The following is a 24,276-nucleotide window of genomic DNA, read 5'->3' as shown; positions in this document are numbered from 1 at the left end:
TTCTTCATTTATTATTGGCTTCTTGCATTCATTGTTTTGAGCACTAACTATGTGCTCAGCACATTGCTAAGCCTTTTGCATGCTCTGCTGGGCATTCCCCATTTGCTCTTCCAGATCCATTATCCACCCTGCTCTGGGACCCCAGAAAGCTGATCTTTTACAGATGGTATCATTTGGGCTCCATTGGTTGGTTTGTAGTTGAGCCTGGCCACTTCTCTTTCAATGGGTCCCTGGCAGTCAGTATCAACATTTTAGTCAGGTTTCAAATAAATCTCTAGACCAAGCTGGACAGAGGGCTCTTCCAATGATTCAGTGATTCTTCAAGATCTGAGAATGTGAAGCTTGGAAAAGGGACATAAAGACCAGGGATCCTTTGAACTGGTTCAATAATGGCAGAGCTTTAGAGATATGCTTCTGAGCTCCCTGGGTCTGTCTCGCTTTCTGCCTTCTGAAGTCTTGATTGTTAACTTCTTCCTGGGTTTCAGTTAGAAGCATTAGTGTCCTTCCTGGAGTTGAATTACCTGGAAGTTTGCCTCCTAGTTGTATAAACTTGGGAAAATATGATCTCGTCAAGTTTCAGACAAAGGCAAACCAAAAGCTAGAACTCCAAAGAGCATAAAGGTTTTTTTGGGGGGTAAATTATTTAATGAAGTGTAACATTCATACAGGAAGTACAAAAATCATCAGTGTACAAAATCTCTATGAATTTTCACAATGCGTAAACCATTTTCCTGTTTTTTATCTGACCTTACTAAGTCAGGGTGTAAATTATTAATTTTTGTTTGAGACAGGGCTTTGCCCTGTGGTGCAGGTTAGGGCAGTGGTGTGAGAAGGGCTCACTGCAGCCTTGACTTCCTGGGCTCAGCTATCCTGCTGCTTCAGCCTCCCGAGTAGCTGGGACTGCAGGTGTGCGCCACCACGTCCAGCTAATTGTTTAATTTTTTGTTAAGAGACAGGGTCTCGCTGTTTAGAACTCCTGGGCTCAAGAGATCTGCCCGCCTCGGCCTCCCAAAGTGCTGAGACGTGAGCCACTGCACCCTGCTGAGTATATTTTTTAAAACACTTTAACCAGGGGCTGTGGCTCACACCTGTAATCCCAACACTTTGGGAGGTCAAGATGGGCGGATCACCTGAGGTCAGGAGTTCGAGACTAGCCTGGGCAACACGACTAAACCCTCTCTCTACAAGATACACAAAAATTGGCTGTGCGTGGTAGCGCGCTCCTGTAGTCCCAAGTCTCGGGAGGCTAAGGCAGGAGGATAGCTTGATCATAGCTCACTTTGAGGCTACAGTGAGCTGTGATCGCGCCATTGCACTACAGCCTAGGTGACAGAGCAAGACCCTGCCTTAAAAAAAAAAGGATTTCTTTCCCATTCAGTGGATTCATTTGAAGCGAGGGCCAATTTGAAATAGATGACATCATCTGTCAGCAGAGGCGTGAGGCAACTTGAGGCGGGGTATGGGGCCTGACGTCATCACGCAGCCCCTTCCTTTCCCCGCCCACTTCTCTTGGCGAACGAGGTGTCAGTATAACACCTCTATGAATCCGGAAGTAGGCTGTCAAAACAACCAAACCACGGGGCTGGGGGAGGCGGGGCCTCAGTAGGCGTCCGCACGCTAGCTGAAATAAAGCAAAATGCCCGACTTTTGGGGGCGGGGCTCCTGGCAACAGCATCTAGGCGCAGGCGCAGAGGCGACCTCCAGGCAGGGCCAGGTGGGAGGGACGGTGGGGGGGTAGGGTCGCGCAGAGCCCTCTGCGCCTGCGCCCCGGCACGAGGTGGGGCGGCGGGCGTCAGTACAGTAGAGTGTGCGCCGGGTTGGGGGGCAACGGTCAACCGTCACCCTGAGACGGGCGGCGGCGGGATGGCGACAGCCTCCGGGGCTTCGGATTTGTCTGGCTCCGGAGCGCCCCCGCCCGGCGTGGGAGCTCAGGCGGCGGCGGCTGCTGAGGAGGAGGAGCGAGAGGTGGTGCGGGTCCGAGTCAAGGTGAGGCTGGCGGGTGAGTCGGCCCAGGCGCCGAGGCATCCCAGGGGAGGGGGAGGCGGTGGCTGTCGTAGGATGGAGGGCGGAACCTGAGATTTGGGACAAAACCTGAGCGGCGAAGCTTGAGGGCCAAGTGATGGTGGCGAAGGGGAGGGAGGGCTTGAGAGCTTGGGAGCGTTAGCGACGTACCTTGGGGCGTGGGACTGAAAATGGAGAGACTGGGGTCTATGGGATAAATGGGTGGAGCTTATAGACAAAGGGGAGGGGCTATGGGCTGGAGGAGGGGCCGCAGTAGTTGAGGGTGGGGCTCTGAGGAATGAGAAGGTGCTGGCTCTGGAGTCAGTCAACCCGTATGTGTCGAGAGTGCACTTATGTGCAATTTCCCACTTTGATGAACTGACAGGCTCGTGGGTGGAGACAACTAAAGAAATGAGATGCTTCGGACACTCAAATAATGAAAAAAGTTATGCAACAGGGAGTCACTTTAGCCAAGGTTGTACAGGGAAATCCCCAGAGGAGGTACTGAAGGAGCAGAGACCCGAATAAAAGGAGTTAGCCATATGCATATTAGAAGGGAAGAGTATTCTAGGCAGAAAGAATAGCAAGGGCAAAGGCTAGAGGATGGGAATGAGCCTGGCATGTTCCCGTAGGTTCCTGATTGCTGGAGTGGAGAGAATGAGGGGAAGAGTGGTAGGAGGTGAATCAGAGTGCTAAGACAGAGGCAGATCGCCAAGGGCCTTTGGTGTATATGCTGAGGAAGAATGCTGTTGCCATAGTTCCGTAAACAATGATGGTGGCTCCAACCAACCAGTGACACTGGCAGTGATAAGAGGGTCCACACATCACTTCAGTGTAATAAAGCTCTAAGGTAGAAGTTTGACATTCAGAAAAAAAGATGCCTGAGCTGGGAGTGAACCACGTGAAGAAAGTGGGAGGGATGTTCCAGACAGGGGATCAGCACAATCAATGGCCTGGAGTCAGGATGGTTTCAAGGTAACTTCTAACAGTTTGGTACTACCAGAGTATAAAGTTCAAAAAACCTGGTGAGAGGCTGGCTGGGGCCCCATAGGCCCACTTGCTGGGACTCTAGGGTTGCCATTGAAGAGATTTAAGCAGGAGTGTTGTAGGTAGATGTGCTAGATTGGTTACAGCATCATAGAGGACTGATTTAACAGGAGCCAGACTGGATATGGTGATTCTGGCAACCACAGTTGAAGGGATATAGAAGAAGGATTGGGGGCCTGAACCCTTGCAGTAGCCTCCTCCTCACTGGACCCTATGGTCCAGAACACCTGCCTTGATCTGGCCCCTGGCACCTCTCTGACTTTGCCTTCTACCACTCTGCACCTCACTCTTCAGCATGGTGATGAGGCCCCTGGTGGCCTACCCCATGTCTTCTCTCCCCAGAAATGTGAGAGCTTCTTACCGCCAGAGTTCCGCTCTTTTGCTGTAGATCCCCAGATCACCTCGCTCGACGTGTTGCAGCACATCCTCATCCGAGCCTTTGATTTGAGTGGGTGAGTGGGAAGATGCTGGGGACTGGCCAGTGGGCCACCCACCTCTACAGTGGTTATCTGGCCTTTGTTTGTTTGGTAGGGTTTGTGTTTATTTTACTACTACAAATAATCCCACAGTGAACAGCCACGTATGCATCTCTTGGAGTATAGCAGTCTACTTTTATCTGTGGTTTTGCTTTCTGCAGTTTCAGTTACCCATGGTCAACCTCAGTCTGCAAATATTACATACAATAAGATATTTTGAGAGAGAGAGAGAGACCACATTCACATTACTTTTATTACAGTTTACAGATAGTCCCCAACTTACAATAACTGGACTTAGGATTTTTCAACTTTACAATGGTGCAAAAGCGATACGCATTTGGTAGAGACTGTACTGCAAGCCATTCTGCTTTTCACTTTCAGTACAGTGTTCAATAAATTACGTGAAATATTCAACACTGTTATAAAGTAGGCTCTGTGTTAGATGAGTTTGCCCAACTGTAGGCTAATGTGAGTGTTCTGAGCACGTTTAACGAAGGCCAGGCTAACCTGTGATGTTTGGTAGGTTAGGTGTGTTAAATGCATTTTTATTTTTTTTCCTTTTATTTATTTATTTATTTATTTTTTTTTTTTGAGACAGAGTCTTACTGTCACCCAGGCTGGAGTGCAGTGACATCTCCCGGGTTCAAATGATTCTCCTGTCGCAGCCTCTCAAGTAGCTGGGACTACAGGCGTGCACCACTATGCCGGGATAACTTTTTTTTTTTTTTTTTTTTTTTTTTTTTGAGACGGAGTCTGGCTCTGTCACCCAGGCTGGAGTGCAGTAGCCGGATCTCTGCTCACCGCAAGCTCCGCCTCCCGGGTTTACGCCATTCTCCTGCCTCAGCCTCCGGAGTAGCTGGGACTACAGGCGCCCGCCACCTCGCCCGGTTAGTTTTTTGTACTTTTTAGTAGAGACGGGGTTTCACCATGTTAGCCAGGATGGTCTCGATCTCCTGACCTCGTGATCCGCCCATCTCGGCCTCCCAAAGTGCTGGGATTACAGGCTTGAGCCACCGCGCCCGGCCCTTTTTTTTTTTTTAGACGAAGTTTTGCTCTTGTTCCCTGGACTGCAGTGCAATGGCACAATCTCGGCTCACTGCAACCTCCACTTCCTGGGTTCAAGTGATTATCCTGCCTCAGCCTCCCAAGTAGCTGGGATTACAGGCACGCACCACCATGCCTGGCTAATTTTTGTATTTTTAGTAGAGACAAGGTTTCACCATGTTGGTGAGGCTAGTCTCGAACACCTGACCTCAAGTTTTCTGTCCGCCTCGGCCTCCCAAAGTGCTAGGATTACAGGTGTGAGCCACCACTCCCAGCCCCGGATAGTTTTTTGATCTTCTCTCTTTTTTTTTTAAACAGAGTCTCACTCTGTCACCCAGGTTGGAGTGCAGTGCCCAATCTTGGCTCACTGCAGCCTCTGCCTCCCAGGTTCAAGCGATTCTCATGCCTCAGCCTCCCGAGTAGCTGGGATTACAGGTGTGTGCCACCACACTCAGCTAATTTTCATCATATTGGTCAGACTGGTCTCGAACTCCTGACCTCAAGGGATCTGCCCAGCTCGGCCTCCCAAAGTGTTGGGATTACAGGCTCATGAGCCTCTGCACCCGGCCAATTTTTGTATATTTAGTAGAGACAGGGTTTCGCCATGTTGCCTAGGGCAGTCTCAAACTCCTGAGCTCAAGCAATCCTCCCGCCTCAGCCTCCCAAAGTGCTGGGATTACAGGTGAGGCACTGCGCCCAGCCAAATGCATTGTCAACTTACAGTATTTCCAACTTACGAACTTATGATGAGTTTATTGGTACATAATCCTGTCATAAGTCAAAAAGCATCTGTATTGTCATAATTGTTCTATTATTGTTCATCTCTTACTGTGCCTAATTTATCAATTAAACTTTTTCATAGGTATGTATGTATATGAAAAAAAAGCATAGTATATGTAGGTCTTGGTACTATCTGCAGTTTCAGGCATCCACTGGGGGGTCTTGGAATATATCCCCTGTAGATAAAGAGGGAGTAATGTATTTGGAAACATCCAGTCATGGGATAAATTCCTAGCAGTGGTATTGTCAGGAAAAAGGGTATTTGCATTTTAATTTTTTTTTTTTTTTTTTAAGTCAGAGTCTCACTCTGTCGCCCAGGCTGGAGTGCAGTGGTGCGATCTCAGCTCATTGCAACCTCCACCTCCTGGGTTCAAGCGATTCTCCTGCCTCAGCCTCCTGAGTAGCGCCACCATGCGTGGCTAATTTTTGTGTTTTTAATAGAGATGGGGTTTCACCGTGTTGGGCAGGATCATCTTCATCTTCTGACCTTGTGATCCACCCGCCTCAGCCTCCCAAAGTGCTGGAATTACAGGCGTGAGTCACCGTGCCTGGCCTGCTTTTTAAACTTTTAATGGGTGTTTCCAAAATGCTCTCCAGACAGGTTTTATCAGTTTATGATCTCATCAGCACCACATAAATGTCTGTTTCCCTCACGCCCTCACAAACACTGGTTACTGTATAACTGCAAAATTTGCTAATCTGATAACTGAAAAGTGGTGTCTTTTGGGGGCAGATGTGATAGTCATTTTGTTGTGGTGCTGGTTTTGGAGGAATACATGCACATGGTAAGAAATTCAAACAGTACAAAATTGTTGGGTATTTAGGATGTTTCCATGGTTACGGTGAGCATCACGCAACAAACTACATAGTTGCACAAGTATAGCTGAATAATAAATTCTTAGTTGCTATTAGAGTTTCTTACATAAACATTTTTGTTGTGAAAAATAACAAACACAGATTGCTTTATTTTTTTTTATGTAGTAAGAAGGCTGCTTTCATCCCACTTCTGTTCCTCATCTACCCCAGAGGGAACCAAATTTTTTTTGTTTTTGTTTTTGTTTTTTTTGAGATGGAGTCTTGCTCTGTCACCCAGGCTGGAGTGCAATGCCACAATCTTGGCTCACTGCAACCTCCACCTCCCAGGTTCAAGTGATTCTCCTGCCTCAGCCTCCTGAGTAGCTGGGATCACAGGCACCTGCCACCACACCCAGCTAATTTTTTGTATTTTTAGTGCAGAAGGGGTTTCACCATGTTGGCCAGACCAGTCTCGAACTCCTGACCTCAGGTGATCCGCCCACCTCGGCCTCCCAAAGTGCGGAGATTATAGGCGTGAGCCACTGCACCCGGCCAACATTTTACCAGTTTCCAATGTGACCTCCAGATACAAGCAGGTATGTACCTGCTTGTATGTGTTGGTGTAACAAAGTGGGTATAAATGACCTGATCTCAGGCTGCCCATAATCGTTGGCACAGTACCTTGCACATAGTAGGAAGTTGTTTTCAGCACCTTCTATATTACCCTCCTTGTTTTGGAAACTGTCCCTGAGGCCTCCAGGGCATCAGGGGCCCTGAGAGCTCCCTCATATCCCCTGTCCAGGAAGAAGAACTTTGGCATCAGCTACCTGGGCCGGGACCGGCTAGGACAGGAAGTTTACCTCTCACTCCTATCTGACTGGGACCTCAGCACAGCCTTTGCCACTGCCTCCAAACCTTACCTGCAATTGCGTGTAGATATTCGGCCCTCGGAGGACAGTGAGTACCCAGTGCCCCCGGGAGCACTGCTCTGGGACCCCTTTACCCCATAGGGTGATGCCACCCCTCACAATACACTCCCTCATGGTGGGATGGGTAGCAAGGTGTCCTAGCTATAGATCCTGGCTCAACCACTAGGCCTCAATTTCTTCACTTGTAAAGAGAAAATTGTATCTTAGAACCATTGCGAGGCCTTGTATCTTAGAACCATTGTGAGGGGAAATTCACATAAAATGCCTGAAACGGTGCATGACTGCATAATGAAGGCTCAGAAAGTGTTATCTCTAATAATGATAATTCTATTGTATTATACTATTGTAACATATAACCTAGTCATGTATGTAATAATTATATATAATGCAGATTTATAATGTAGTATAACGGTATAGCTTTAGCATTATGTATTTCAGTTATAATACCAAAATGTAACAATGCATATTATAATAATGCTAGTTGTGTTTATTCATTCACTCATTCTGCACCCATATTCATTTGTTTGTATTCTTGCTCACTCATTCATTTGTTCCCTTGACCTCTCAGCCACTTTTTCTCTTCTCATCTTTGTTCCTCCACTCTTGCCTATTCTGGTCCCTGCGAGCACACAGATAAATTAGGACGTGGTCTCAAAATTTGATTACAGAACATACATTAGATAATTGTATTGTATCAGTATTAAATTTCCTGGGTGTGTGTCTTAGTCGTTTTGTGCTACTATAACAGAATACTGCAGACTGAGGAATTTGTAAAGAAGAGAAATTTATTTCTCACAGTTTTGGAGACTGGGAAGTCCAAGATGAAGGTGCAGGCAGGTTGTGTGTCTGGTGAGGGCTTTCTTGCTGCATCATCACATGACAGAAGAACAGAAGAGAGTGAACCCACACCCTCAACATCTTTATAAGAGCCCTAATCTGCTGGGCGTGGTGGCTCACACCTGTAATCCCAGCACTTTGAGAGGCTGAGGCAGGCAGATCACCTGAAGTCAGGAGTTCGAGACCATCCTGGCCAACATGGTGAAACCCCACCTCTTCTAAAAAAAATACAAAAATTAACCGGGTGTAGTGGCACATGCCTATAATCCCAGCTACTTGGGAAGCTGAGGCATGAGAATCGCTTGAACCCCAAAAGCAGAGGTTGCAGTGAGCCAAGATCTTGCCACTGCACTCCAGCCTGGGCGACAGAGCAAGACTTCATCTCAAAAAAAAAAAAAAAAAAAAAAGGCCGAGTGCGGTGGCTCACGCCTGTAATCCCAGCACTTTGGGAGGCCGAGGCGGGCAGATCACGAGGTCAGATCGAGACCACCCTGGCTAACACGGTGAAACCCTGTCTTTACTAAAAATACAAAAAAAATAGCCAGATGTGGTGGTGGGCACCTGTAGTCCCAGCTACTCGGGAGGCTGAGGCAGGAGAATGGCATGAACCTGGGAGGCGGAGCTTGCAGTGAGCCGAGATCATGCCACTGCACTCCAGCCTGGGCGACAGAGCGAGACTCCATCTCAAAAAAGTAAATAAAAATGAAAAATAAGAAAAAGAGTCCTAATCCCATCTATGAGAGCACTACCCTCATGACTTAATCACCTCTTAAAGGCCCCCACCTCTTAATATGATCACATTGGTAATTACATTGCAACACATGAATTTGGGAGGACACATTCAAACCATAGCAGTGTGGTACTGGTATCATATCTATTGAAGGAAAATATCCTTGTTCTTGGGAAAAACACAGTTAAGTATGAAGGGATAAAATGTCATGATGTCTGCAAATAACTTGGCAAAAATAATGTGTTTATATACAGAGAGAGTGAGATAAAGCAAATGTGGCCCAAAAAAAAATGTTAATAGAAGATCTAGATGAAGTATGTATGGGTGTTCAGGGTATTCTTTTAATGTTATTGTAGGTTTGAAATTGTTTTAAATAGTTGTGGAGTGGAAGATGTGGTTCCCAGCCTCAGGAAACTCACGTGCCCATTTGGGATGATTTGGGCACTTTATTGATGTCATATTAACATAAATAGCTAATGTGTATTGAACACTTAGGGCCATTCTGTGCACATAATATTTTTTCATTGAATTGTCAAAATAATCCTATAGAGTAGGGACAATCATTTTCCCCATATTATAGATGAGGAAACTGAGGCTCAGAGAGGTGACAGGACTCATCCCAGCCATACAGACAGTAAGTTGAAGAGCAAGATTTGAACCCAGGCAGTGGCTGAACTGGCTCCAGAGTCCTTGTTCTTAACCATTTAACTCTACAATATTTTGGACTTGTTAAAATTGGCAGCTTTGTAAAAAAGGGAGGAGAGAGAGAAACAAGAGTCAGAGGGAAAGATAGTGACAGAGATGGGCAGGAAGCCAAATAGGAAAAGATCGGTAGCCAGACACACCGGAACCTCTGCCACTGAGTAGCCATATGTGCTTATGTCAGTCACTTAATTCCTTGGGCCTTATTTTCCTCACCTGTAAAAGAAACACAGTAGCACTATTTCAGGAAAAAAATCAAATCTGCATGGCTACAAAACATGTGGAGAAAACCCCGAGTGCATGAGAACTGGGACGAATGCCAATAAAGCAGAGAGACAGAAAGGCACCCAGCAGTCTGGCAGGAATACATCTTTAAAAGGTTATTGCTGTGGCTCACGCCTGTAATCCCAGCACTTTGGGAGGCCAAGGCAGGTGGATCACCTGAGGTCAGGAGTTCAAGACCAGTCTGGCCAAATATGGTGAAACCCTGTCTCTACTAAAAATACAAAAATTAGCCGGGCGTGGTGGTGGGCGCCTGTAATCCCAGCTACTAGGGAGGCTGAGGCAGGAGAATCGCTTGAGCCTGGGAGGCGGAGGTTGCAGTGAACTGAGCTCGTGCCATTGCACTCCAGCCTGGGTGACAGAACTAGACTCCGTCTCAAAAAAAAAAAAAGAAAAGAAAAAAAGAAGCCCTCTGTCTTATTTACCAAATTCCTGCACATACATGGGTCTGTTTCTGAATTCCTGATTCTCTTACTTTGATCTATTTATTAAATTCTAAACCAATTCTATGTTGTTTTAATCATTATAGTTTTTTGTTTGTTTGTTTTGTTTTTTGTTTTTGAGACAGGGTCTCACTCTGTCATCCTTTCTGGAGTGCAGTGGCCCAATCTCAGCTCACTGCAGCCTCCACCTCCCAAGCTCAAGCAATCATCCCACGTCAGCCTCCTGAGTAGCTGGGACTGCAGACAGATGCCACCATGCCCAACTAATGTTTGTATTTTTTGTAGAAACAAGGTTTTGCCATGTTGCCCAGGCTGGTCTTGAACTCCTGGGCTCAAGCAATCTGCCCACCTCAGCCTCCCGAAGTGCTGGGATTATAAGCAAGAGCCACCACACCCAGCCTTAATCATTATAGTTTTATGATATGTTTTCATGTTTTCCTTTTTAAAAACTTTTCTTGAATATTCATGTTTACTTACTGTTCTTTTTATTTAATAAATTAGCTTATTATTCCATTAAAATCCTGATGGGAATTTGATTAGAGTCATATTTTTAAGAGAAACTAATCTTTACCCAGTAAATACATTCTTATTAAAAATAAAAGCATTTTAAATAAGGGTGAAGTCTCCTGGGAACACTATGCCTAATCTCAGTCCCCTACCCTACCCTTTTTGCCCTGAGGGAATCGGTTTGATGTATAACCGATGTGCATGTCCTTTACTTATTTACACTCCCTACACACACATTTATCCATGTATGTGAGTATATTCATATTTGTGTGTCTAAACACACAAACGGTATGTGTTTAACATAAGTGGTATTCTACACATTAATATGTAAGTGTCCAATATATGGAGCGATCATTAGGCATATTAATGGCATTCTCGTGATCATTTTCACGGCTGTGAAAGCAACAGACATGTTGGGACTGTTTGGATGGCCTAGTCCCTCTTTCTGGGAAAAAGCCAGTTTCTGTCACCTCTACAGTTGGGAGATTACAAAGCCTAGACCTTTGACCAATTTGTACCTTTCCAGTATGAATCTTTTTTTTTTTTTTTTTTTTTTGAGACTCTCTTTGTCACCCAGGCTGGAATTCAGTGACACAAATATGGCTCACTGCAGTCTTGAGCTCAAGCTTTTCAAGTAGCTGGGACTACAGGCGTGCACCACCATGCCCAGCTAATTTTTGTATTTTTTGTAGAGACCTGGTTTTGCCATGTTGGCCAGGCTGGTCTCGAACTTCTGACCTCAAGTGATCCACCCACCTCAGCCTCTCAAAGTGTTTGGATTACAGGCGGGAGCCCCCGCACCCAGCCACCAGCCTCCTTTCTATCATATGTACTGCAAATGTTTTTCCCAGTTGATCTTTTGTTTTTTGGCTTTGCTTATGGGATGGATCTGTTTTGTCCTATCAAAATTAAACATTTGATTGCACACCTATACACATATCTATCTTTTTCTTTATGATTTCTGAGTTTCTCCTTTTTATTGCAGGCGTGGGGACAGAGTTTCGCTCTTATTGCCCAGGCTGGAGTGCAATGGTGCAATCTCAGCTCACTGCAACCTCCACCTCCTGGGTTCAAGTTATTTTCCTGCCTCAGCCCCCCAAGTAGCTGGGATTACAGGCATGTGCCACTACACCTGGCTACTTTTGTATTTTTAGTAGAGATGGGGTTTCACCATGTTGGTCAGGCTGGTATCAAACTACTGACCTCAAGTGATTCACCTGCCTGGGCCTCCCAAAGTGGTGGGATTACAGGCGTGAGCCACTGCGCCTGGCTGAGTTTCTCCTTTTACTTTGGAACATGTTCCCCATCCATAAGCTTATACAAATATTCTGTATTTTCTTCTATGCTTATTGTTTTCTCTTTTACATATAAATATTTTTCTCTGTCAGCATTGTGACAAGCAGAACTGGCTTTAAAAAAATCAAGATAGTCAGGCCGGGCGCGGTGGCTCAAGCCTGTAATCCCAGCACTTTGGAAGGCCGAGACGGGCGGATCACGAGGTCAGGAGATCGAGACCATCCTGGCTAACACGGTTAAACCCCGTCTCTACTAAAAAAATACAAAAAACTAGCCGGGCGAGGTGGCGGGCGCCTGTAGTCCCAGCTACTCGGGAGGCTGAGGCAGGAGAATGGCGTGAACCCGGGAGGCGGAGCTTGCAGTGAGCTGAGATCCGGCCACTGCACTCCAGCCCGGGCGACAGAGCCAGACTCCATCTCAAAAAAAAAAAAAAAAAAAAAAAATCAAGATAGTCAATTATGCCAGCATCATTTATTTTTTTAATTTAATTTTTTTTAGATGAAGTTTCACTCTTACTGCCCAGGCAGGAGTGCAATTGCACAATCTCAGCTCACTGCAACCTCTGTCTCCTGTGTTCAAGCAATTCTCCTGCCTCAGCCTCCCAAATAGCTAGGATTACAGGCGCCCGCCACCATGCCCAGCTAATTTTTATATTTTTAGTAGAGATGTGAGGTTTTGCCATGTTGGCCAGATTGGTCTCAAACTCATGACCTCAGGTGATCCACCTGCTTCAGCCTCCCAACGTGCTGGGAGTACAGGCATGAGCCACTGCGCCTGGCCTGCCAGCATCATTTATTAAATAATCACCTTTTCTGCAGTGATTAGAAATGCCACATTTGTTGCATATTCAGTTCCCATATATACATGCTTGGATTTATTTCTAGGCTTTCTATTGCATTCTACCAACAGGCTCTATTTGTCTACTGCTATACTAACACCATGTTATTTTTATGACAGTGGTTTTGTGGTCAATTTTAATAAGCTTTTGCCATCCTCCCACTGTTCTTTGTCTTAGCTATTCTTTTTTTTCTTTTTTATTTGAGATGGAGTCTTGCTCTGTCACCCAGGCTGGAGTGCAGTGGCACGATCTCGGCTCACTGCAAGCTCCGCATCCTGGGTTCACACCATTCTCCCGCCTCAGCCTCCCAAGTAGCTGGGACTACAGGCGCTCAGCACCACGCCCGGCTAATTTTTTGTATTTTTAGTGGAGATGGGGTTTCACCATGTTAGCCAGGATGGTCTCCATCTCCTGACCTCATGATCTGCCCGCCCGCCTCAGCCTCCCAAAGTGCTGTGATTACAGGCATGAGCCACCGTGCCCGGCCTGTCTTAGCTATTCTTAAATGTGAATTCTTCTATAGAAACCTTAAAATAATTTTATCCAGCTCCAGGAAAAACCCCCATTCAATTTCTGACTGGCATTGCAGTGAGTTTATATATTAATTTAGGGTTTGGGAAGTCTGACGATTTTATGATAAGGAAATGTGGGTATCACAAATATTATGTAATACCACAAGCAGGATCTGGGCCAGCAGCCCATAATGAAACACTTGGATGTTTCTTCAGGGAAATGTGTGCATAGTCACACTACGTGGGTTATATAAAGACTATATATAGTCTCCTGTCACTTCAGATCAGGTTTTGCTACTAGGTGAGTTTGTGCTTGTAGACATTCTTGCCCTGTTTGTTTTTTGTTTTGTTTTGTTTTTGTTTCTTTTTGTTTTTGAGACAGAGTCTCACTCTGTTGCCAGGCTGGAGTGCAGTGGCACAATCGAGGCTCACTGCAACCTCTGCCTCCCAGGCTCAAGCAATTCCCCTGTCTCAGTCTCCTGAGTAGCTGAGATTACAGGCACGTGCCACCATGCCCAGCTAATTTTTGTATTTTTAGTAGAGACAGGGTTTCACCATGTTGGCCAGGATGGTCTCGATCTCTTGACCTTGTGATCTGCCCGCCTTGCCTCCCAAAGTGCTGGGGTTACAGGTGTGAGCCACCGCGCCCAGCCTTTTTTCCTTTTTTTGAGAGGGAGTCTCGCACTGTTGCCCAGGCTGGAGTGCAGTGGCACGATCTCAGGTCACTGCAACCCCTGCCTCCCAGGTTCAAGCGATTCTCCTTACCTCAGTCACCCAAGCAGCTGGGATTACAGGCACCTGCCACCAAGCCCGGCTAATTTTTTTTGTATTTTTAGTAGAGATGGTGTTTCACCATGTTGGCCAGGCTGGTCTCGACCTTGTGATCCGCCCGCCTCGGCCTCCCAAAGTGCTGGGATTACAGGTGTGAGCCACTGCACCTGGCCTTTTTGCCTGGCCTCTTTGCCTGTTTTATTAGTGGGATGCGGGGGGGGGGCGGGTTATCAGTATAAAATGTCTCTTCATGTTAAATGCTTTTGGCCTTGAGTGGTGCTTTTTCTGACATTCGCATGGCTACTATTTCTTTCTGTTTGTGTTTGCCAGATATGCCTTTAGGATTCTTTAATTTTTAACCTTTTTGTGTCACCTAGTTTTAGGTATGTTTCTCATACCTCTCATAAAAACCTCATAGCAGAATTTATGGTTTTTTTTTTTTTTTTTTTTTTTGAGACAGAGTCTCACTCTGTCGTCCAGGCTGGAGTGCAGTGGCCGGATCTCAGCTCACTGCAAGCTCCGCCTCCCGGGTTTACGCCATTCTCCTGCCTCAGCCTCCCAAGTAGCTGGGACTACAGGAGCCCGCCACCACACCCAGCTAGTTTTTTGTATTTTTTTTTTAGTAGAGACGGGGTTTCACTGTGTTAGCCAGCCCGTCTCAGCCTCCCAAAGTGCTGGGATTACAGGCTTGAGCCACTACGCCCGGCCAATTTATGCTTTTTAAGACGACTGACAGTGAAATTTTTTTTTTTCTTTTTGACACGTAGTCTCGCTCTGTCACCCAGGCTGGAGTACAGGTGGCACGATCTCGGCTCGCTGCAACCTCTGCATCCTGGGTTCAAGCAATTCTCCTCCCTCAGCCTCCCGAGTGGCTGGGATTACAGGCACACACCATCACGCCTGGCTAATTTTTATTTTATTTTTTACTTTTTTCGAGATGAAGTCTCTCTCTGTCGCCTAGGCTGGACTGCACTGGCACAATCTCGGCTCACTGCAACCTCCACCTCCCGGGTTCATGCCATTCTCCTGCCTCAGCCTCCCGAGTAGCTGGGACTACAGGCGCCCGCCACCACGCCTGGCTAATTTTTTGCATTTTTAGTAGAGAGGGGGTTTCACCGTGTTAGCCAGGATGGTCTTGATCTCCTGACCTCGTGATCCACCCGCCTCGGCCTCCCAAAGTGCTGGAATTGTAGTCATAAGCCACTGCACCCCACCCCAACAGTGAAATCTTTAGACCACTTTTTTTCCTCCAATCTCTCCCACTTTTTCTGGCCTTTAAAATAGAGCTTTGGAACACTTCTAATTCTTACTTGTTTTCTGGTCCCTAACCCTTAACTTCTAGCTTTTGCTTAGACAAATTTTTTTTTTTTTTTTTTTTTTTTTTTTGAGATGGAGTCTTGCTCTGTGGCCTAGGCTGGAGTGCTATGGCACAATCTCAGCTCACTGCAACCTCCTCTTCCCAGGTTCAAGCAATTCTCCTGCCTCAGCCTCCCAAGTAGCTGGGATAACAGAAGCGCGCCACCACACCCAGCTAATTTTTTTATATTTGGTAGAGATGGGGTTTCACCATGTTGGCCAGGCTGGTCTCGAACTCCTGACCTCAAGTGATTTGCCCACCTCAGCCTCCCAAAGTGCTGGGATTACAGGCATGAGCCACTGCACCCAGCCAATTTTTTTTCTTTTTAAATTCCAGGTTATCATTCTGTTTTCTTACTAACACACTAAGTCACTTATGTTTCAGGAATCCTAATGTAACATATAATATTACAAATCCCCAATCATGTTATCTTTGTCATTTTAACTATAAATATTAAAAATCTAGGGCCCTCCACCATTTACCTTCCCCTTTGTCTCTCCCTATCTTGAGCCCTTCTAGTCATGCAGGAGTCATTTGCTCAGAGAACTTCTTTGTTCTCCTCCAAAAGGGTGCATGGGTTAGATGTACTCTAATGGTCAAAAATGTTTTTCTTTGGCTGAATAGATCTGTTACTGTCTTGACTGGGTGTGGGGCCCTTAGATCTCAGGTCTTTCTTCTTAGTGCTCCATAGATGCTGTGAGTTACTGTCTTCTTGCCTCCAGGGTTGTGGAGCAGAAGTCTGTTCCTTGTCTGATCTTTCCACTGTAAGCAGCCGTTCTTTGTCTCTGGAAGCTGCAAGAGTTTTTCTTTTTCTTTTTCTTTTTTTTTTTTTTTTTGAGGCAAGGTCTCTGTTGCCCAGGCTGGAGTGCAGTGATGTGATCTCAGCTCACTGCAACTTCTGCCTCCCAGGTTCAAGTGATCCTGCCACCCACCTCACCTCCCGAGTGGCAGGGACTACAGGTGTGCGCCACCATGCCCAGCTAATTTTTATATTTTGGGGTAGAGACAGGGTTTTATCATGTTGCCCAGGCTGGTCTTGAACTCCCAGGCTCAAGCAATCCACCCACCTTGGTCTCCCAAAGTGCTGGGATTAGGCCAGGCGTGGTGGCTCACACCTGGAATCCCAGCACTTTGGGAGGCAGAGGTAGGCGGATCACTTGAGCTCAGGAGTTCAAGACCAGCCTGGCCAACATGGTGAAACCCCATCTCTACTAAGAATACAAAACTTTGCCAGGTGTTATGGCGCACACCTGTAGTCCCAGCTACTCGGGAGGCTGAGACAGGAGAATTACTTGAACCCGGGAGGCGGAAGGTGCAGTGAGCCTAGATCATGCCACTGCACTCCAGCCTGGATGACAGAGCAAGACTCTGCCTGGAGAAAAAAAAAAAAAATTGCTGGGATTACAGGCATGAGCCACTGAGCCCAACCTAAGAGTTTTTCTTTATTCTTAGAATTTGAGCATTTCAGGCTGGGCACAGTGGCTCACACCTGTAATCCCAGCACTTTGGGAAGCCGAGGCAGGTGGATCACTTGAGCTCAGGAGTTCAAGACCAACCTGGCCAATGTGGCAAAACCCTGTCTTTACTAAAAATACAAAAATGAGCTGGGCGTGGTGGCACACCCCTGGAATCCCAGCTACTCAGGAGGCTGAGGCAGGAGAATAGCTTGAACCAAGGAGGTGGAGGTTGCAGTGAGCTGAGATCATACCATTGTACTCCAGCCTGGGTGACAGAGCAAGACCACATCTCAAAAAAAAAAAAGGGGGGGGGGGAGAATAGGGTTGGTGGGGGGCCTGTTGTGTGTTGTTAGTTAATTAATCCCATCTAAGACTTGGTGAGCCATTCCTTCATCTCAGGGAAATTTTCCTTCATACTTGTTTAATTCTGACATCTCCACCTGATCCCTTTTCTCCCCCTGCATTTCCTGTTATTTCCATATTTGGTCTCCTGGACTTGGCATCCAGGTCTCTCTACTTTTTCATTCAAATCATCGAACCTTAGCTCCATGCCTTTCAGTGGTTCTTCTGTTCGGACTTGCAGACCATTACTGATTTTTCATAGTGTGACCTTCTTCATTTTACTTGTTAAGTGTTTTAATGCTCTGATTAATGTTTTAGAAAGACCATTCTGGCAGCTGTTGGGAGAGACTGGAGAGGAATACAGAGGAAGTGAGGACTGGTTAGGAGGCAGTTTCAGGTGAGAGATATGATGGCTCAGACAGGGTGAGAAGACGGAGATGAGAGAACAGGTAGGATGGAGGAATGCTTTACATGCAGTAGCCATAGGGCTTGGCGGTGGTTTGGACCTGGGAGTTAAGCGAGTGGGAGGGGGACAAGGATGTCTCTCAGGTTTCTGGTCTATCAAACAACTGAACAGATAGAGATGCTGTTTGTTGAGATGGGGAGTAGAGGAGGAGGCCATGTCTAGAGTGGATCTTGGGCTTCTCTCTTTGGACCCCTTAGGTTTGCAGTGCCCCATGAGACATCCAGGGAAAAGCAGTGACATGCAAACGTGGCCTAGGGTTTGTTTCCCCCCTCAGCTCTGTGGGAGAATTGGGCTCCATGGGAATGCTGTTTAGGGATGGCATTTGCTTGCAAATGACAGTGGGTTAAACAAATAGAAGTTGATTGGTTTCACACAAGAGAGTTTGAAAGTTAGCCACTTGGGCCGGGTGCGGTGGCTCACACCTGTAATCCCAGCACTTTGGGAGGCCAAGGTGAAGGGGGCCTGCCCCTCCACACCTGTGGGTATTTCTCATCAGGTGGAGACAAGAGGCTGAGAAAATAAGACACAGAGACAAAGTATAGGGAAAGAACAGTGGGCCCAGGGGACCAGCACACTCAGCATGCAAGGACCTGCACCAGCATCGGTTTCTGAGTTCCCTCAGTATTTACTGATCACTATTTTTACTGTCTTGGCAAGGGGAGTGTGGCAGGGCAACAGAGTGATGGTGGGGAGAAGGTCAGCAGGCAAACGTGTGAGCAAAGGAATCTGTATCATGAATAAGTTCAAGGAAAGGTACTGTGCCTGGATGTGCATATAGGCTAGATTTATGTTTCACTTTACACAAATATCTCAGTGTAGCAAAGAGTAACAGAGCAGTATTGCTGCCAGCATATCTCGCCTCCAGCCACAGGGCAGTTTTCTCCTATCTCAGACTAGAACGAATGGTTGGCTTTACACCGAGACATTCCATTCCCAGGAACAAGCAGGAGACAGAAGCCTTCCTCTTAACTGCAAAGAGGCCTCCCTCTTTCACTACTCCTCAGCACAGACCCTTTATGCGTGTCGGGCTGCGGGATGTAAGGTCTTTCCTTTCCCATGAGGCCATATCTCGGGCTGTCTCAGTGAGGGGAAACCTTGGACAATACCCAGGCTTTCTTGGGCAGAGGTCCCTGTGGCTTTCCGCAGTGCATTTTGTCCCTGGTATTAGAGAATGGAGAATGGCGATGACTTTTACCAAACATACTACCTGCAAACATATTGTTAACAAGGCACATCCTGCACAGCCCTAAATCCATTAAACCTTGATTCAATACAGCACATGTTTCTGTGAGCACAGGGTTGGGGCTGAAGTTACATACAGATTAACAGCATCTCAAACCAGAACAATTTTTCTTAATACAGATCAAAATGGAGTTTCTTATGTCTTCCTTTTCTGCATAGACACAGTAACAATCTGATCTCTCTTTCTTTTCCCCACACAAGGCGGGTGGATCACCCAAGGTCAGGAGTTTGAGACCAGCCTGGCAAACCCTGTGTCTACTAAAAATACAAAAAATTAGCCAGGCATGGTGGCAGGCACCTGTAATCCCAGCTACTCGGGAGGCTGAGGCAGGAGAATTGCTCGAACCTGGGAGGCAGAGGTTGCAGTGAGCAAAGATTGCACCATTGCATGCCAGCCTAGGTGACAGAACAAGACTCCTTCTCAAAAAAAAAAAGCCACTGGACATTGCCATTGTTGGCTTAGTAGCCCTCTGGTGTCAGGGCTATAGGAGAGGATCTCTGAAGATCCTCTCGAACTTACCCTCAGATGGCCACTGCTGCTTCAACCACCACATTTTATGTGAGGTGGGAAGAAAGGATGCGAGGCAAAATGAAAAAGAGAGAGAAACTGTCAGGTGCAGTGGCTCACACCTGTAATCCCAACACTTTGGGAGGCCAAGGCAGGAGGATCTCTTGAGCCCAGGAGTTCAAGACCATAGGCAATATAGTAAGATCCCATCACTACCAAAAAAAAAAAAAAAATCATCCAGACATGGTGGCACACGCCTGTAGCCCCAGCTACTCAGGAGGCTGAGGCAAGAGGATCGTTTGAGCCCGGGAGTTTGAGGCCACAGTAAGCTATGATCACACCATTGCACTCCAGCCTTGGGGGACAGAGAAAGACTGTCTCAAAAAAAAAAAAAAAGAAAGAAAAAAAAAAGAAAAAGATGCCTGTAATCCTAGCACTTTGGGAAGCCAAGGCGGGCCGATCACCTGAGGTCAGGAGTTCGAGACCAGCCTGGACAACACAGTGAAACCCTGTGTCTAGTAAAAATACAAAAATTAGGCCGGGTGCCATGGCTGATGCCTGTAATCCCAGTACTTCAGGAGGCCAAGGCGGGCAGATCACCTGAGGTTGGGAGTTCGAGACCAGCCTGACTAACATGGAGACACCCCGTCTCTACTAAAAATACAAAATTAACCAGGCATGGTGGTACATGCCTGTAATCCCAGCTACTCGGGAGGCTGAGGCAGGAGAATCACTTGAACCCAGGAGGTGGAGGTTGTGGAGAGCTGAGATCCCATCATTGCACTCCAGCCTGGGCAACGAGTGAAACTCCGCCTCAAAAAAAAAAAAAAAAATTAGCTGGACCTGGTGGTGGGCACCTGTAATCCCAGCTACTCAGGAGGCTCAGGCAGAAGAACTGCTTGAACCCAGAAGGTGGAGTTTGTAGTGAGCCAAGATCGCACCACTGCACCCCAGCCTGGGCGACAGAGTGAGACTCCGTCTCAAAAAAAAAAAGAAAAAAGAGGCTGGGTGCGGTGGCTCACGCCTATAATCCCAGCACTTTGGGTAGGCCGAGGCGGGTGGATCACGTGAGGTCAGGAATTCAAGACCAGCCTGACCAACATGGTGAAACTCCGTCTCTACTAAAAATACAAAAATTAGCTGGGCATGGTGGCAGGCACCTGTAATCCCAGCTACTTGGGAGGCTGAGGCAGGAGAATCACTTGAAACCAGGAGGCAGAGTTTACAGTGAGCCACATTCACACCACTGCATTCAGCCTCAGTTACAAAGTAAGACTCTGTCTCAAAAAAAAAAAAAAAAAAAAAAGGCATGTACTGCATACCTGTTCCACTTTTGCACAAATATTTTATTTCTAAAGTATGTCTGGGCTCTGGACTAGGGTGAATGAAGTTCATATCCCAGCCCTACTATTTCCTGGCTGTAGAATCTTGGTCACTTACTCTTTGTTCCAAACCTTTTTGTCATCGTCTGTAAAATGAGAATGGTAATATTAGTGTGCACTGTTTGTGGGAGGAGGACTGGCAAGAATATGAGAGTAGGAGTTTGGGCTCTTGAGCTTTGGGCCTGGCCTTCAAATTTCCACTCTTTCACTCACTAGCTAAGGGGCCTTGGGCAAGTACCTTATTGTGACTGTGCCTGTTTCCTCAAAGAGAGTCACAGTAATGTAGTACTCAACCGATAGGACTGAAGTGACTATTGCATGAGTCAGTATTTGCAAAGAATTCAGAATAGTTCCTGGCACACAGCACTATGGAAGCATTAGCTAGTAGTATTATTCCCTATATTGCTGTTCAGCACTTGTCCTAGTGCTTGGCACATAGTAACTGCTCAATAAATATTACTTTATATCATTAAAATGTTAGAGGCTGCCCAGCCATTTCCTGAGACATCTACTACAAAAGAATTGTTCATGGTTTGATTTTGTTTTTTACATGATTTGGATGATACAGGAAGAGGGACTGGGAGTCGTTTGTTCCCCTGCAGGTAGCCCAGCTTCAGTAGAAGGAGAGGAAACTGGCCCTGAGGTCTGGGTTATCATCCCCATTCTCATAGCACTTTGTTCTGTTTGCCCAGGCCCATTGCTGGAAGACTGGGACATTATCAGCCCCAAAGATGTCATTGGCTCCGACGTGTTGCTGGCTGAGAAACGGTCATCACTGACGACTGCTGCCCTGCCCTTTACACAGTCCATCCTCACTCAGGTGTTTTCAGGGACCCTGGGGACCCAGCTGTGGTTGGAGGGCAGAGCCTACCTGGCACCCTGGTTCTCAGCATGCTGGCTGGCATCTGCCCTTACTCCATGCAGTTGATCCCTCCTTCCTTCTCATAGGTGGGCCGTACCTTGTCTAAGGTCCAACAAGTGCTGAGCTGGTCGTATGGGGAAGATGTCAAGCCCTTCAAGCCACCCCTGAGCGATGCTGAGTTTCACACGTACCTGAACCACGAGGGCCAACTCTCCCGACCCGAGGAATTGCGCCTGCGGATCTATCATGGCGGTGTGGAGCCCTCGCTGCGAAAGGTGAGCATCCTCAGTCATCTGTTGGGTCCATCACTGCTGCACTCATTAACAGCTCCTGAGACACATGCAGTCAGCCACACTGCTGTGGGCGAGGGTGGAGATGTTCCAGGGCACGAAGCTCTCTTTAGGGAGGGGTGAGCAGTTGGAGGCCTAGCAGACTTATCAGAAGGAAGACAGAGGCCCAAGGAGGGTGGGTGGGTGGCGACTGATAGACACTGGGGTGTGGCTCATCTGGAGAATTCCAGCCTCATCCCTTTCACCCCTGGCCAGGTGGTGTGGCGGTACCTGCTGAACGTGTATCCAGATGGACTGACAGGCCGAGAGCGGATGGACTACATGAAACGCAAGAGCCGCGAGTATGAGCAGCTCAAGAGCGAGTGGGCCCAGCGAGCGAGCCCTGAGGACCTGGAGTTCATCCGCAGCACAGTCCTCAAGGATGTACTGCGCACTGACCGGGCCCACCCCTACTATGCGGGGCCTGAGGATGGCCCACATCTACGGGCACTGCACGACCTGCTCACCACTTATGCCGTTACCCACCCACAGGTGTCCTACTGCCAGGGCATGAGTGACCTTGCCTCACCCATCCTTGCCGTCATGGACCATGAGGGCCATGCCTTTGTTTGCTTTTGTGGCATCATGAAGCGCCTGGCCGCCAACTTCCACCCTGACGGCCGCGCCATGGCCACCAAGTTTGCACACTTGAAGCTGTTGCTGCGACACGCTGACCCTGACTTTTACCAATACCTGCAAGAGGCAGGTGCTGATGACCTCTTCTTCTGTTACCGCTGGCTGCTGCTGGAGCTCAAGCGTGAGTTTGCCTTTGATGACGCCCTCCGCATGCTTGAGGTCACCTGGAGTTCGCTGCCCCCTGATCCTCCTGAACATGAGGTAGAGCTGGTTGGACCCCCCAGCCAAGTGGCAGACACTGGTTTTGGTGGCCACAGGGGGTGGCCCGTGCGACAGAGGCACATGCTGAGGCCTGCTGGTGGAGGAGGTAGTACCTTTGAAGATGCTGTTGACCACCTGGCCACAGCCAGTCAGGGGCCTGGTGGTGGGGGGCGTCTCCTGAGACAGGCCAGCTTGGATGGCCTCCAGCAACTCAGGGATAACATGGGCTCCAGGAGGGACCCTCTGGTCCAGCTGCCCCACCCAGCTGCCCTTATCAGCTCCAAGTCCCTCTCCGAGCCTTTATTGAACTCCCCAGACCCACTGCTCTCCTCCTTTTCCCACCCTGATTCCCCATCTTCCTCATCTCCACCATCCACCCAGGAGCCCTCTCCCACTGGTGATATGGCTGTAGGATCCCCCTTGATGCGAGAGGTAGGCTCCCCGAAAGACCCTGGAAAGTCCCTGCCACCTGTACCACCAATGGGCCTGCCCCCACCCCAGGAGTTTGGCCGGGGGAACCCATTCATGCTGTTCCTCTGCCTGGCCATCCTGCTGGAGCACCGCGACCACATCATGCGCAATGGGCTGGATTATAACGAGTTGGCCATGCACTTTGACCGCCTTGTGCGAAAACACCACCTGGGGCGCGTCCTGCGCCGGGCCAGGGCTCTCTTTGCTGATTACCTGCAGTCAGAGGTGTGGGACTCGGAGGAGGGGGCTGAGGCCACAGCTGCATCTTGATCAGGCTTTCTCTAGCCCTCCATTGGCTCTACCAGATCTCCATTCTTTGCCACGAGGGCCAACACATGAGACCCCACCTCCCTCCCTGCCTGCCAGCCCTAGACCTGTTGGAGCATAGATCCCTTCCTCCCCAGGTCTAAGTATGTGGAGCTCTGCTTAGGCACTGCCCCACAGAGGCCACGCCTCTTTATTCTGTTTCTGTTGTTTTGTTTTTAACAACTATACTTTGCACACATGAAGGTCACTGTGGTTTGTGTGTTTCTCTGCCTCCTCCCTGGGTTTTGCTGTAGATGGAGTCCTCAGGGGCCCTTTACCTGATAGAGGGGAAAAAATTCACTTGGTGGAGAGAGGCTCCAGCTTCCCCCTTGTGATGGGGAGAGTGGATGCTGAGAATCGGTTCCTGAAGGTGAGCCCAGGTGGGGCACTGCTTGAGGAAGGCCTGAGTCTGTTTTTTTGGTACATCCATCTGCCTGTAAGGGTCTGTATTATGGCTGTGAATATATGTTTTCAGGACAGCACCCTGGATGAGAGATAAGAGAGTTCCTGGCTCAAAAAAGGACAAGATTCTTTACTGAGATAGGGAAGTATGGGCTACTTAGAAATGTTGGAACGATTTCCTTTGCCGGGCGCGGTGGCTCACGCCTGTAATCCCAGCACTTTGGGAGGCCGAGGCGGGCGGATCACAAGGTCAGGAGATCGAGACCACGGTGAAACCCCATCTCTACTAAAAATACAAAAAATTAGCCGGGCGCGGTGGCGGGCG

General features: G+C 47.8%; 1 protein-coding gene across 3 annotated transcripts; it reads left to right on the top strand.

Annotated features, from left to right (window-relative positions):
* Positions 1 to 1,744: 1,744 nt before the first annotated feature.
* Positions 1,745 to 23,752, top strand: TBC1D25 (TBC1 domain family member 25). Of its 3 annotated transcripts, XM_007991593.3 has the most exons (6): positions 1,745 to 1,986; positions 3,391 to 3,500; positions 6,946 to 7,100; positions 21,437 to 21,564; positions 21,693 to 21,881; positions 22,152 to 23,752. In XM_007991593.3, the coding sequence occupies exons 1-6, from the start codon at positions 1,864 to 1,866 to the stop codon at positions 23,511 to 23,513; spliced, it is 2,067 nt and encodes a 688-aa protein (XP_007989784.2). In that variant the 5' UTR covers positions 1,745 to 1,863; the 3' UTR covers positions 23,514 to 23,752. The 3 variants fall into 3 exon arrangements, with proteins under 3 accessions (XP_007989784.2, XP_072869839.1, XP_072869840.1); XM_073013738.1 differs by lacking the exon at positions 3,391 to 3,500 and having other exon boundaries at positions 1,761 to 1,986; XM_073013739.1 differs by lacking the exons at positions 1,745 to 1,986; positions 3,391 to 3,500 and adding an exon at positions 3,513 to 3,570 and having other exon boundaries at positions 6,945 to 7,100.
* The last annotated feature ends 524 nt before the right edge of the window (positions 23,753 to 24,276 follow it).

The sequence above is a fragment of the Chlorocebus sabaeus genome, chromosome X, assembly GCF_047675955.1.
Source record: "Chlorocebus sabaeus isolate Y175 chromosome X, mChlSab1.0.hap1, whole genome shotgun sequence".
Lineage (NCBI taxonomy): Eukaryota > Metazoa > Chordata > Mammalia > Primates > Cercopithecidae > Chlorocebus > Chlorocebus sabaeus.
The sequence above is the reverse complement of the archived record's forward strand: the minus strand, read 5'-3'. Positions and strand labels throughout refer to the sequence as shown.